The sequence below is a fragment of the Mesoplodon bidens genome (assembly GCF_964165515.1).
Source record: "Mesoplodon bidens genome assembly, contig: HAP1_SCAFFOLD_129, whole genome shotgun sequence".
Taxonomy (NCBI): Eukaryota; Metazoa; Chordata; class Mammalia; order Artiodactyla; family Ziphiidae; genus Mesoplodon; species Mesoplodon bidens.
This window is the reverse complement of record NW_027671294.1, coordinates 189,562-205,032: the sequence shown is the minus strand read 5'-3', so window position 1 is coordinate 205,032 and position 15,471 is coordinate 189,562. Positions and strand designations below refer to the sequence as shown.

At 41.1% G+C, this 15,471-nt stretch overlaps 1 protein-coding gene across 1 annotated transcript in view; it reads right to left on the bottom strand.

The window, feature by feature from the left end:
* LOC308611596 (cytosolic carboxypeptidase 4-like) overlaps nucleotides 1-15,471 on the bottom strand; it is a gene marked incomplete at both ends in the record, with an annotated part of 109,984 nt that overhangs the window by 60,645 nt on the left and 33,868 nt on the right. The window contains one exon of the mRNA XM_081260318.1: nucleotides 7,227-7,264. Coding sequence (XP_081116444.1) covers nucleotides 7,227-7,264 — 38 coding nt within the window. The remainder of the gene's footprint in view (nucleotides 1-7,226; nucleotides 7,265-15,471) is intronic.

Genomic DNA, 15,471 nt, shown 5'->3' with positions numbered 1-15,471 from the left:
AGTAGAGGACCGTTGAGAGCTTGAGGTGTCTGGCCATGATCAGGACTCTAGGCGCCAGAAGTCCCCTCCTTCCTATACCCCCGCCAGCAACAGGCTGCGCTGACCCCGTGAGCCAGCCAGGCGGAGCTCACCGAGGAAGACACCAGAGAACCTCCTCTTCCTGCCGAACTTCCCACGAGCTCCCTTGCATCTCTCCCTCCCTTCTTTCTTCTCTGTCTCCCTCCCTTTACTAACTCACTTTCCCATTCCCTGCACCCTCCCCATTGCCCCAACTTATGCAAACTCCCAGACTCCTCTGAATGCTAATGCTGAAGTTGGAGAGTGGTCTGAAGTAGACCCATCATCCTCTTACTAAGATGTAGGGCCTGAACCAGAAAGTGCTTCAGGTCTTTCCTTGTTGCGAGAATGTGACCTTTAAAGCTGGGCAGCAAGGTTACTACCAAGGCGTTACGTGAAGATTCATCCCTGGAGCCAGTACACATCAGGCAGAATCCCACGGTGCACGCTCATTCCAAGCACCACTGCCAGGCCACCACTTCTCCAAACTGCATTTATACCTAATGCTCACAAAAGGGTGTTAGGGAGCAGAAAGAAAAAGGGAGAGGTGGAGAGACCAATGAGAAAGGAGAAGAAGATGAGGGGAAAAAAAGGAAAAAGAGACACAGAAGTCCAGGTAGAGACACAGATAAAAGAGAGAAAGGCAGAGTGGATGCAGATAGAAAAAGGGACAAGGGCACATGGATGGACCTAGAGATTATCATACTAAGTGAAATGAGTCAGAAAGAGAAAGACAGATACCATATGAGATCACTTATATGTGGAACCTAAAATATGACACAAATGTTGTATAGCACAGGGAACTCGACTCGATACTCTGTAATGACCTATATGGGAAAAGAATCTAAAAGAGAATGGATATATGTGTATATGTAACTGATTCACTTTGCTGTACGGCAGAAACTAACACAACATTGTAAATCAACGATAGTCCAATAAAAATTTTAAAAATAAATAAACTAGACATAACTTGGTTTAAAAATAAAATAAAATGAAATATGAAACAAAAACAGGCTCACAGATATAGAGAACAGACTTGTGGTTACCAAGGAGGAGGGGGCATTGGGGGAGGGATGGACTGGGAGTTTGGGGTTAGTAGATGCAGATTATTACATATAGGATGGATAAACAATAAGGTCCTACTGAATTACACAGGGAACTATATTCAATATCCTGGGATAAACGATAATGGAAAGGAATAAATAAAAGAATGTATATATGTGTATAACTGAGTCACTTTGCTGTACACCAGAAATTAACACATTGTAAATCAACTATACTTCAATAAAGAAATTAATTTTTTTTAAAAAAGGGACAGGGGCAAAGGACCATGTCTTATTTTTATTAATTAGAGAAAAAACTGCCTGCAATGGAAGCATTATTTATTACTCAAAGCCTTATTAAGTTTTGGTAATAAAAAGCTAAATGTTTTTGTGCAGGGTAAAGCATAAAAGGGCAAAGCTTTCAATACAAGAAAATTTAGTGTTTGCACATGCGTAGGTAGAGAGGGGGAACTGATACAATAAAAGTAAGGAATCTGGATTAGACCGTTCTAGCCCACATACATACAGAAAGGACCCTTGAATGAGCAATGACTTTAATTTTTAGGATCCTAAATTTCGGAAATAATTGGAAAAGAGGCCTAGGACTTCCAAGGCTTTATTTTGCATGTTGTTCCTCGGAAAAGGAAAGAGATGAGAGCTGTCTTTTGGTTCGTTTCTCTCTGTCCGCCATCTACCTTTCCTACATTGGCTTCTCATGCAATAGCTACTTGATGGAAGAAAGGGCTGAGACAAAATAACAAAATTGTTCTTATGCAACCTGGTGCTCTTTCCCTTTCTTTCTGTTATGGTGGGCAGCTCCAAGGCTCCCAGATCCCTCAGCCCTGCTCTCCCCGTTACTGGTGAGGGTTGCCTCCCACCACCCACTACGTCATAGGGCCTTGTTGACCTAAGATTCACAAGCCCACCCATGTTTACTGCCCCCAGGGTAGTAGATATGTCCTTCTGGCTCTATTTTAACTGGGGAATGTTCTCCTTTTGTAATGCAATTATAGAGATATACTAAAATGGCCCACTTTTATACTGATAAGTATCAAGGCCAAAATCATCACCAGCTAAAAAGAGTTTGCTTTCAGGAGATAAAGGTTCACATAAATATTCCCAGATATCAGTGCCAGATGGTGAGGGTTTGAATTTTAGACAGAAACTGACTTCCTGCATTTAGCTTCAGTGGACACAAACTCATCTGGGATGTAAATTGACAGACATTCAATGTCAAGTCTTACTTATGCATGAAGGCATTTGAAGCAACTAGAGAATTCCATGACACTCATCCCCCCCACAGCAACCCCAGCCTAAGTGCAGTGGCACCATCCATACCCAGACCTTACATGCCACACAATACTTTGGTTAGGCTGGTAGAACAAAGATGGCAACTGCTCCTCCCCAAATCCATGGAAGACTTTGCTATTTAAACACAGCACTCTTGAACCTTCCTACATTGTTTGTGGGAACTGGTGCAGCCACTGTGGAAAACACTATGGAGGTTTCTCAAAAAGCTAAAAATACAACTACCATATGACTCAGCCATTCCACTCCTGGTGTATCCAAAAAGAAAACAAAACACTAATTCAAAAAGATACATTCATAGCAGCATTATTTATGATTGCCAAGATATGGAAGCAACCTAAGTGTCCATCAACAGATGAATGGATAAAGAAGATGTGGTATACACATATACAATGGAATACTATGCAGCCATAAAAAAGAATGAAAATTTGCCATTCGCAGCAACTTGTATGGACTTGGAGGGCATCATGCTAAATGAATAAGTCAGACAGAGAAAGACAAATACTGTATCCTATCACTTATATGTGGAATCTAAAAAATATGTATAACAAACTAGTGAATATAAAAACAAAGAAGCAGACTCACAGATATAGAGAACAAATTAGTGGTTACCAGTAGGGAGAGGGAAGTGGGGAGGGGCAGTATAGGGGTATGAGATTAAGAGGTACAAACTTTTAGGTATAAAATAATCTACAAAGATATATTGTACAACACAGGGAATATAGCCAATATTTCATAATAACTATAAATGGAGTATAACCTTTAAAAATTGTGAATCACTATATTGTATACCTGTGACTTGTATAATACTGTACATCAACTATACTTCAATAAAAAATAAACTTAAAAAAGAAAAAACAGCCCTCTTGCCTGCTGAGCTCAAATATGATCTCAGAATCCTACCCACACATGGGAGTTGGCACTTGCAATGGAACTTTCTTTTTTTTCTCTTTTTTTTTTTTTTTTTGCGGTTCGCAGGCCTCTCCTGTTGAGGAGCACAGGCTCTGGACGCGCAGGCTTAGCGGCCATGGCTCACAGGCCCAGCCGCTCCACGGCATGTGGGATCTTCCCGGACCGAGGCACGAACCCGTGTCCCCTGCATTGGCAGGCGGACTCTCAACCACTGCGCCACCAGGGAAGCCCTGCAATGGAAATTTCTGCTGTCCTTGTTCTAAGATCCTCTAGATCTCTAGAACCTCCTCCCTCCCAAGTAACTTCTGCATGTTCATAAAGACTTTCTGCCATCGTATTCTTACTTCATGTGAACCCACAGGAATGACACCAGTGCTGGGGAATTTAAGATCAATTATGCAAGAAGAGCATTTCTATGAAATACCAATAAAAGTATTTGGGAGGGATCATCTGAAACCCTGAATGAGCTTCAGCTAATGTGTGATCAAATATGCAACAGTGATTCTCAGAAGGAGGCAATTTTCACATCCCAGGGCACAATTATTAGTGTCTAGAGACAAATCTTAGTCATTATAACTGGCAATGTCACCTGGTGAGAAAAGGCCAGGGATGCTGCTAAACATTCCAAAATGCACAGGACAGGCCTCAACAACTAAGAATTATCCAGTTCAAAATGCAAGGGTGTTAAGGTTGAGAAACCCTGATAGACATGAAGGCTGAGTATTTAGTGGTAGAAAGACCATAAGGGAAGTTCTCATCCAGCTCTCTCGTGTTAGGATGAACCTGAGACTCACACAAAAGTCTATGTGGACAGCTCAGCAGAATTAGCAAATAAGCCTATACATCCTTCTAATGCGACAATAAAACTTGGTTTATATGTGGAGGATGGCAGGCTATCATTTCCCTGACAGTCCATTTGTATAGTTAAACAGAGATTAGAACTAATATCATTGGTTCTATGCATGGGTCGTTGGATTCAGTAGTACAGGGTAGTAGGGGGCGGTATTGCCTTTTTTTATACATGTAGATATTATAACTCATTCATTCACTTAAACATTTAGTACACAAATATTTATTTTAGGCTTTTTATTGTGCTGATGCAAGTAATACAACAATCAGCAAAGATGACCCTTGCCCTCAAAAGTTTGCAATCTGCTGGGAGAGATGGGCAACAGCAAATTCAATGCAGCATAATCAATGTTGTGTTGGGAGAGCCTATGGGAGCATAGAGGAGGGGCATCCAGCCTGGTCTTGGTAGCCAGGGAAAGTGTTTTCAGAGGGAATGAGGTCTGAGCTGAGCTCTGGAGGGAGAGTAGAAGTTAGAAACTCTAAAACTGAGCCCCTAGTGCAGTGTACTACTCCATTTGCTAAGCACAACTAGCACGTTGGAAACCCACTTAAGGCTCTAAGCCTGAATCAGACGGTATTTGCACTGGCTATTGGTTTCTCCTGGGCCCATGCATCATGTTTTACACAGAAATAGTTAATAACTGTCATGTGACTACATTCAGATTTTTACACATGGTGTATCAGGACACTCAACTCTGAGCTTCAGGGGGGTGTGTGTATGGGTAGAAAAATAAGTCAGCCTTTCTCAGCTAGTGTAAACAGCTCTTTGCAGGAAACTGCTCTCAGCAGGAAGCCACTTCCTCCTCACTTTAGCACAGCTAGATTGTAATTAACTTTTTTTTTTGTATTTTTATTGGAATACAGTTGATTTACAATGTTGTTAGTTTCAGGTGTACAGCAAAGTGAATCAGTTATACATCTACATATATCCACACTTTTTTAGATTCTTTTCCCATATAGGTCATTACAGATTACTGAGTTCCCTGTGCTATACAGTATGTCCTTATTAGTTATCTATTTTATATATAGTAGTTTGTATATGTCAGTCCCAATCTCCCAATTTATCCCTCCCCAACCCTTTTGCTGCTGGTAACCATAAGCTTGTCTTCTACATCTGTGACTCTATATCACTTTTGTAAATAAGTTCGTTTACACCATTTCACTAATTTTAAATCAGACACCCCAATTCTCTACAATCTCTGGCCCAAGTACACCTTTCAAATCTTTTAATCACACAATACCTTGCCTAACTCATCGGTTCTTTCCACAGATCAAAGAAGTAGAAATGAAGAATAAGTAATTAACAGATGACCAGATCTCTTCCCTAGCTTCCCCGTCAGTAATCTCCCGAACGGACTGTGTGACCAAACTGCATGAACAAGGTAACATCTTAGAGGAAGATCACCAGAAGTCTACAAGCCTGCACACAGTGAGGGATGGTGATGATTCTGACCCCCTATCTCAATGACTAACTGAGATTACTTCCCTCCTTCCCTTTAAAAGTATCATGGACGAATCTTCAGAAGTGGTTTTGGGGGGAGGCTGAGTCTACCATCTCCCCATATTGCAGGCATTCTGATTAAAGGCATCTTTCCTTTCTACCAACATTTGCGAGTATGTAATTGATTTTGTAAGCAGCAAGCAGTGGGACCCCCACCCCCTGCATTTGATAACACTAGCAGGGCTCTGTCCCCATGAAACATCAGGCCTCTACTGCCAAAGCTGGGCAGGGAGGATCCAGGAGAAAGCTACTTCCTAAGGCACAGCACTCGCCGGCTGGCTTACCCAGCCGTTATCAGCATCTTTACTTCCTGCAATCCAAGAACTTCCTCATCTTGCTTCCTCGAACACCTGGTGTTATAATCAGGTGAGCAGACAGAGTGAGCAGGTAAATAATGAAAACCCAGATGCCAAACCTGAGTCAAGTTCAGTATGGAGAATGAAGCGTTCTCTCCCCATAACCCGCAGGTAACACTTTCTCCCCACCTCCTATCTCGAGGGCTTCCTAACCCCTCACTCTTCATTCCCCAACCTGCTCTAACCACCTTCACTCTCCCTGCAGGTCAGGCAGCTGTGGATAGACTTGTGTACTGTATCAAGTTCCAACAAACCGAATGAATTCAAGCTTCAATTATTTTTTCAGTCTACAAAGGGAAGCACTATGTGATGTGACTCTTTCTCTGCACTTAGAGTTGACAGAGATACATGGTTGGGGGAGAAGGTGTTTTGATTTTCATTTATTTATTTGTAAGTTTTATTAAAGTTCACCTATTACCCACATGCCTCGGGCTCCCTATAGAGAAACAAATATCACATTTGAAGCAGCTGGTTTCCAAGATGCCAAATTAAAATAGATGAAGAGGTAAGGAGGGGAAAAAAATAAAAACATTAAGCTGAAACTTCTTCACTCCCAAGTGCATGGTGCCTTCTACTATATTGCACACATGAAATTGACTCCCAATGTAATTAGACCAGAGCTACAAGGTAAACAAACAAAAACAATTCTCAAATTATTCAGACTCCCAGAGCTATTCTTTTGCAATCACTCAAGTAACTGAGGAAAGAGCCAATTTTTTAATATAAATTGGTTATCAGCATCTACACTCTCCAAGCGATTCCAACACCCCATCTGCCCAAGAATATAGTCACTAGCTGAGTTGTGAATCAAAGGCAAGAATCATCCTTCCCACCCACTGTCATAAGCCTTTCTTCCATAGGACAATCCCACTGGAACCTGCAGTTTATTCCAACAGTCCTTAAAAGCTGCTGGTCCAATTAGAAGGAGCTGGAGAGTTCCTCGGGTCTGCAGTAGACAACATACTCCAGTTAGAGTCAGTTGTCTTGGCAGCATTATGAATGGCACCTCCACAGAGACAGAGATTAACTCTCTCTTTGCAGCCCCGAGTTAGAACTGCCGTAATATCCTCCATCTCACCCCAAAGATCCAGGAATGGTTCTACTGCTGTCCAGGTTGAAAATGAGCCATGGAGACAGAAGAGCATCTTTCACTGAACTCAGAGGGGAAAGAAATAACCACGTTTCAAAAGAGGCACTTACTGGATTTCAGCAATGCTGCCAGAACTTCAGTGGCTGCCCTGGGGAAAGAGAAAGAAAAGTGGAAAAGTCAATGTTCAATGGTCTTTTTGTCAGCCCATGGATCCCATAGCTGGCCGGCTCATTGCTGCCACCTAACTGCCCCAATATTAACCAGGTAGCAGGCACTCCATTGATTCTACTGCTGACCATTAAAGGGGCACAAATGTAGAAATCACGCTGAGTGAAGTGTCTGTCTTGCAAATGGGTCTCAAGAGTCCCTTTCTCTGCTGAAAGTCTCTTCCCCTCCCACTCTTGCCTCCCACCTTCCACCAACTTCCTCACGCTGTGCTCCTTCCAGCCAGAGCTCTTGCAGTCCCTTGATTTATACCTGGAAACCCTGGGGACTCTGGAGAATGGGTTGGGAGGGGGTGAGACTTGAAGGTTGAGTGAGTACAGCAGTGCACTGCAAACTTCTTGAAACACTCACGGCCCTGGGAACACACTAGAAAACATTCACACATTGGAAAGCAAAGCTGGTTCCTTAGGGTAAAAAATGGTTACATTGCATTTTCCTTCCAAATTCATTGTTTTCTTCCATGAAAGAATTTGACAGCCTTTGCAGTGAGGGGAGGCATACAGAATGAAAATGCATTTGGCTCAGGTCTTAGTGACCCTTCAGTCTACTCCCTGAGCCTGGGAAGGTCACACAAAGACCCACTTACAGGGCAGAGGAAAACTTCATGGCACTGAGAACACTGTGGGAGGGAGAATGTGTCCTTTTTTAAATTAAAGAAGAGAAGTATTCCGCACAGCCCTACTAACTTATGCTTAAGGCCTGTTAAACAGTGATATGTCCCCAGCACCCTTCTGAGAACTGGGGGAACAGGCCAAAGAGGCTAGATCACCCTTCCAAGATTATATAGACATGTGAGCAGAACTGGGGCCCCAAACCCAGGAATCTCACTTCCCATCTTTGCTTCCTTCACATCCACTGTTCTCCAGAATCTCTCTCGGTACTTTCTTTGCCCTGGTCTCTGCCCAGTTGATAACGGACAATTCTCTTTGCAATACATTATTTACTATTGAGCAATAGAGCTGACAGTAAAAATAATAATAATAATAACAAAGGAATGAATAAAAATAAACTAAAACAGAAAGTAGGCACTTGAAACCTTACTGCTTCCCATAACCCACGAGGGAATCCTGCAAAGCAGTGGCCTGAAACTCACTGATGCAAACCCATGTCTGGGATGACCCCCAGCTCTGTGAGACCAAACAACTGCAGGGCAGTCATAAAGAAGGCAAGGCTAGTTTTCACCGATAGACTACATCATTTCTCCTTCCCAACCATGACTTCCTCTAATCAACTTTCAGCTTCCTCAGCTACGCTCTTTTGTAACACGACATAGTGCTGTTGCAGGAAGGAGGACCTCTTCCAAGGCCCCGAGAAGGGGACCCCTTCTTGTCTAACACTTGGAAATAAATGTCCAAGGAGACAAAGTTGTCTCTTGCTGGGAGACAATCCATGCAAGTGGTTACCATCATGCCTGGCTAAGGCGGGCAGTTTTGGCCAAACAGCGGGGCAACAGTGGATTTAAGAAAGGGCACGTTGAAGGTGTTGCTGGCAGCCCAAGCCAGTGTGGAAAATCTGTGAGCCACAGTGCAGAGCTCCTGGCTTGGGTTGGGAGAAAATGAATATCAGTACTTTGGGGAAAAGCAGAGTAGCCATATTGAGTTCATCAGAGGAGGTTAGCAGAGAAGAAGGAAACCACAGAAGCAGGAAAAGGAAGAATGGGGATGTCCCAAGCAAAATACCTAGCCAGGTCCTTAGGTCACAGGTCAGGTCTTAGGGCAACTCTGCATTTACGATTTGCATGGCACCTTTGTTTGGGCGAGTTCACCGTGGAGGTAGGGCTCTGGTAGATAATAGTTTTATAAGGGATACACTGGTGGTGGGGAAGAACAGGCTTCAGGCAGGTCAGTTAGGAGGATCTGAGGTAACAGGGTCCCCAGCCAAAAGAGTGACAAAGAGGAAGAAGGAAGAGAGAGGGGTTAAAGAGAAGTTTAGAGTCTTGCTACTCAAAGCATGGGTCTCCCACCTGCACCTTCATATTTCCTGAGAGCCAAATAGAAATGCAGACTCTCAAGCCCCATCTCTGGCCTGCTGAATCAGTACATTTATTCTAGCAGATAATTCATATGCATATTAACCTTTGAGAATAACTGGTTTAGAGGACAGTATCAATCTGGCTCAGTTACTCATTGATGTTGCGAGGAGGATTCAAGGGGACTCCCAGATCTCAACCCTCTAGAAGGTAGCTAATAGTATGATAACATAATAAATAAACATGAATCCAAACAGTGACATGATACAGCAGAAAATACATGGTAAGTGTCACATTAGCCAAAGATGGGAGAGAAGCAAGAAGAACTACAATCCGGCAGTCTGTGGAACAAAAACCACATTCACTGAAAGACAGACAAGAAGAAAAGGCAGAGGGCTACGTATCAGATGAAGGAACAAGATAAAACCCCAGAAAAACAACTAAATGAAGTGGAGATACGCAACCTTCCAGAAAAAGAATTCAGAATCACGATAGTGAAGATGATCCAGGACCTTGGAAAAAGAATGGACGCAAAGACTGAGAAGATACAAGAAATGTTTAACAAAGATCTGGACGAATTAAAGAACAAACAAACAGAGATGAACAATACAATAAATGAAATGAAAACTACAGTAGAAGGAATCAATAGCAGAATAATTGAGGTGGAAGAACGGATAAGTGACCTGGAAGACAGAATGGTGGAATTCAATGCTGTGAAACAGAATAAAGAAAAAAGAATGAAAAGAAATGAAGACAGCCTAAGAGACCTCTGGCTGTTAACGTAACAACATTCACATTATAGGGGGTCCCAGAAGGAGAAGAGAGAGAAAAAGGACGCAAGAAAGTATTTGAAGAGATTAGAGTTGAAAACTTCCCTAACATTGGAAAGGAAAGAGCCACCCAAGTCCAGGCAGCACAGACAGTCCCATACAGGATAAACCCAAGGAGAAACACGCTGAGACACATAGTAATCAAATTGGCAAAATTAAAGACAAAGACAAATTATTGAAAGCAGCAAGGGAAAAACAACAAATAACATACAAAGAACTCCCATAAGATTAACAGCTGATTTCTCAGCAGAAACTCCACAAGCCAGAAGGGAGTGGCATGATATACTTAAAGTGATGAAAGGGAAGACACTACAACCAAGATTACTCTACCCAGCAAGGGTCACATTCAGATTCGATGAAGAAATCAAAAGCGTTACAGACAAGCAAAAGCTAAGAGAAGTCAGCACCACCAAACCAGCTCTACAACAAATGCTAAAGGAACTTTTCAAAGTGGGAAACACAAGAGAAGGACTTACAAAAACAAACCCAAAACAATTAAGAAAATGGTCATAGGAACATACATATCTATAATTACCTGAAACGTGAATGGATTAAATGCTCCAACCAAAAGACACAGGCTTGCTGAATGGATACAAAAACAAGACCCATATATGTGGTGTCTAGAAGAGACCCATTTCAGACCTAGGGACACATATAGACTGAAAGTAAGGGGATGGAAAAGATAGTCCATGAAAATGGAAATCAAAAGAAAGCAATACTCATATCAGGTAAAAGAGACTTTAAAATAAAGAATGTTACAAGAGACAAGGAAGGACACTACGTAATGATCAAGGGATCAATCCAAGAAGAAGATATAACAATTATAAACATATATGTACCCAACATAGGAACACCTCAATACATAGGAAACTGCTAACAGCTATAAAAGAGGAAATTGACAGTAACACAATAATAGTGGGGGACTTTAAGACCTCACTTACACCAATGCACAGATCATCCAAACAGAAAATTAATAAGGAAACAAAAGCTTTAAATGACACAATAGCCAGATAGATTTAATTGATATTTATAGGACATTCCATCCAAAAACAGCAGACTACACTTTCTTCTCAAGTGCACATGGAACATTCTCCAGGATAGATCACATCTTGGAGCACGAATCAAGCCTCAGTAAACTTAAGAAAATTGAAATCATATCAAGCATCTTTTCTGACCACAGCACTGTGAGATTAGAAATGAATTACAGGGAGAAAAATGTAAAAAACACAAACACATGGAAGCTAAACAATACGTTACTAAATAACCAAGAGATCACTGAAGAAATCAGAGGAAAACAAACAATACGTAGAGACAAATGACAATGAAAACACGACGATCCAAAACCTATGGGATACATCAAAAGTGGTTCTAAGAGGGAAGTTTATAGCTATACAAGCCTACCTCAAGAAACAAGAAAAGTCTCAAATAAGCAATCTAACCTTACCCCAAAAGGAACTAGGGAAAGAAGAACAAACAAAACCCAAAGTTATCAGAAGGAAAGAAATCATAAAGATCTGAGCAGAAATAAATGAAATAGAAACAAAGAAAACAACAGCAAACATCAGTAAAACTAAAAGCTGGTTCTTTGAGAAGATAAAAGAGAGTTGATAAACAATTAGCCAGACTCATCAAGAAACAGAGGGAGAGGACTCAATTCAACAAAATTAGAAATGAAAAAGGAGAAGTTACAACAGACACCGCAGAAATACAAAGCATCCTAAGAGACTACTATAAGCAAATCTATGCCAATAAAATGGACAACCTGGAAGAAATGGACAAATTCTTAGAAAGGTAAAACCTTTCAAGACTGAACCAGGAAAAAACAGAAAATATGAACAGACCAATCACAAGTAATGAAATTGAAGCTGTGATTAAAACTCTTCCAACAAAAGTCCAGGACCAGATGGCTTCACAGGTGAATTCTATCAAATATTTAGAGAAGAGCTAACACCCATCCTTCCCAAACTCTGCCACAAAATTGCAGAGGAAGGAACGCTCCCAAACTTATTATATGAGGCCACCATCACCCTGATACCAAAACCAGACAAAGATACTACAAAAAAACAAAATTACAGACCAATATCACTGATGAATATACATGCAAAAATCCTCAACAAAATACCAGCAAACAGAATCCAACAACACATTAAAGGGATCACACACCATGATCAAGTGGGATTTATCCCAGAGATGCAAGGAGTCTTCAATATATGCAAATCAATCAACGTGATATACCAGATTAACAAACTGAAGAATAAAAACCATACGATCATCTCAATAGATGCAGAAAAAGCTTTTGACAAAATCCAACACCCATTTATGATAAAAACTCTCCAGAAAGTGGGCATGGAGGGAACCTACCTCAACATAATAAAGACCATATATGACAAACCCACAGCAAACATCATTCTCAATGGTGAAAAACTGAAAGCATTTCTTGTAAGATCAGGAACAAGACAAGGATGTCCACTCTCACCACTATTATTCAACGTAGTTTTGGAAGTCCTAGCCACGGCAATCGTAGAAGAAAAACAAATAAAAAGAATACAAATTGGAAAAGAAGAAGTAAAACTGTCACCGTTTGCAGATGACCTGAAACTATACATAGAGAATCCTAAAGATGCCACCAGAAAACTACTAGAGCTAATCAATGAATTTGGTAAAGTTGCATGATACAAAATTAATGCACAGAAATCTCCTGTTTTCCTATACACTAATGATGAAAAATCTGAAAGAGAAATTAAGGGAAAACTCCCACTTACCATTGCAACAAAAAGAATAAAAGACCTAGGAATAAACCTACTAGGAGACAAAAGACCTGTATGCAGAAAACTATTAGACAATGATGAAAGAAATTAAAGATGATGCCAACAGATGGAGAGATATACCATGTTCTTGGATTGGAAGAATCAATATTGTGAAAATGACTATACTACCGAAAGCAATCTACAGATTCAATGCAATCCCTATCAAATTACCAATGGCAATTTTTAGAGAACTAGAACAAAAGATCTTAAAATTTGTATGGAGACACAAAAGACCCCAAATAGCCAAAGCAGTCTTGAGGGAAAAAAACGCAGCTGGAGGAATCAGACTCCCTGACTTCAGACTGTACTACAAAGCTACAGTAAACAAGACAATATGGTACTGGCAGAAAAACAGAAACATAGATCAATGGAACAAGATAGAAAGCCCAGAGGTAAACCCACGCACCTATGGTCAACTAATCAATGACAAAGGAGGCAAGGATATACAATGGAGAAAAGACAGTCTCTTCAATAAGTGGTGCTGGGAAAACTGGACAGCTACATGTAAAAGAATGAAGTTAGAACACTCCCTAACACCATACACAAAAATAAATTCAAAATGGATTAGGGACCTAAATGTAAGACCGGACACTATAAAGCTCTCAGAGGAAAACACAGGAAGAACACTCTTTGACATAAATCACAGCAAGATCTTTTCTGATCCACCTCCTAGAGTAATGGAAATAAAAACAAAAATAAACAAATGGGACCTAATGAAACTTAAAAGCTTTTGCACAGCAAAGGAAAACATAAGCAAGATGAAAAGACAACCCTCAGAATGGAAGAAAATATTTGCAAAGGAATCAATAGACAAAGGATTAATCTCCAAAATATATAAACAGCTCATGCAGCTCAATATTAAAAAAACAAATAACCCAATCCAAAAATGGACAGAAGACCTAAATAGACATTTCTCCAAAGAAGACATACAGATGGGCAAGAAGCACATGAAAAGCTGCTCAACATCACTAATTATTAGAGAAATGCAAATCAAAACTACAATGAGGGGCCTCCCTGGTGGCGCAGTGGTTGAGAGTCCGCCTGCCGATGCAGGGGATACGGGTTTGTGCCCCGGTCCGGGAGGATCCCATATGCCGCGGAGCGGCTGGGCCCGTGAGCCATGGCCGCTGGGCCTGCGCATCCGGAGCCTATGCTCCGCAACGGGAGAGGCCACAACAGTGAGAGGCCCGCATACCGCAAAAAAAAAAAAAAAAAAAAAAAAAAAAAAAAACTACAATGAGGTATCACCTCACAACAGTTAGAATGGGCATCATAAGGAAATCTACAAACAACAAATGCTGGAGAGGGTATGGAGAAAAGGGAACCCTCTTGCACTGTTGGTGGGAATTTAAATTGATACAGCCACTATGGAGAACAGTATGGAGGTTCCTTAAAAAAGTAAAAATAGAATTACCATATGATCCAGCAATCCCACTACTGGGCATATACCAAGAGAAAACCATAATTCCAAAATACACATGCACTCCAATGTTCATTGCAGCACTATTTACAATAGCCAGGTCACGGAAGCAACCTAAATGCCCATCAACAGACAAATGGATAAAGAAGATGTGGTACATATATACAATGGAATAATGTTCAGCCATAAAAAGGAACGAAATTGGGTCATTATTGAGACGTGGATGGATCTAGAGGCTGCCATACTCAGTGAAGTAAGTCAGGAAAACAAATATCGTATATTAACGCATATATGTGGAACCTAGAAAAATGGTACAGATGAACCGGTTTGCAGGGCAGAAATTGAGACACAGACGTAGAGAACAAACGAATGGACACTAAGTGGGGAAAGCGGTAGGGGGGTGGGGGTGGGGGTGGGATGAATTGGGAGATTGGGATTGACATGTATACACTGATGTGTATAAAATTGATGACTAATAAGAACCTGCTATATAAAAAAATAAAATAAAATTCAAACATTAAAAGGAAAAAGAAAATATAGTTGAGCATAAGTTAATGGAATAAATTAAAATCACCCAAATGTCTCTCACCTAACTACTGTGAAACTCCAGAATGAATCTGTTCATATCAACTCTAGGACCCCTTCAAACTGTTCTTTCAGCTGCAACTAGAGTGATCTTCCCAAGAACATCTGATTAAGGAAACCTCACATTGCCACTCCCATGCCACCTTTCACTCTTGGATAAAAATCCAAATCCTAAAACATTGGTCTAGGAGACCCTACAAAGTCTGGCTCCTGTCACCTGCTCCAGCCTAGTTTCATACCACCCTCTTACTCTCTGTGGTTCTGCCCCTCTGGCCTTTTTCCAAGCTTTGGAACATGTTCCCATAACTTGTCCTTTGTCCTTGCTAATGACACAGCCTAAAATGCTCTAGACCTTCCCCTCCTCCTTCACATCCTAACTCAGGTGTCACTTCCGTAGGAAAGACTTCTGTGACCCCTAGCCTAGGTCCAGGCCCTCTAATTGGTGTGTTCATCCTTTGCAACCCACCCTTTTTAATTGCTCAATTTAGTTTGTAATTCTTCACTCATTTCATGATTATT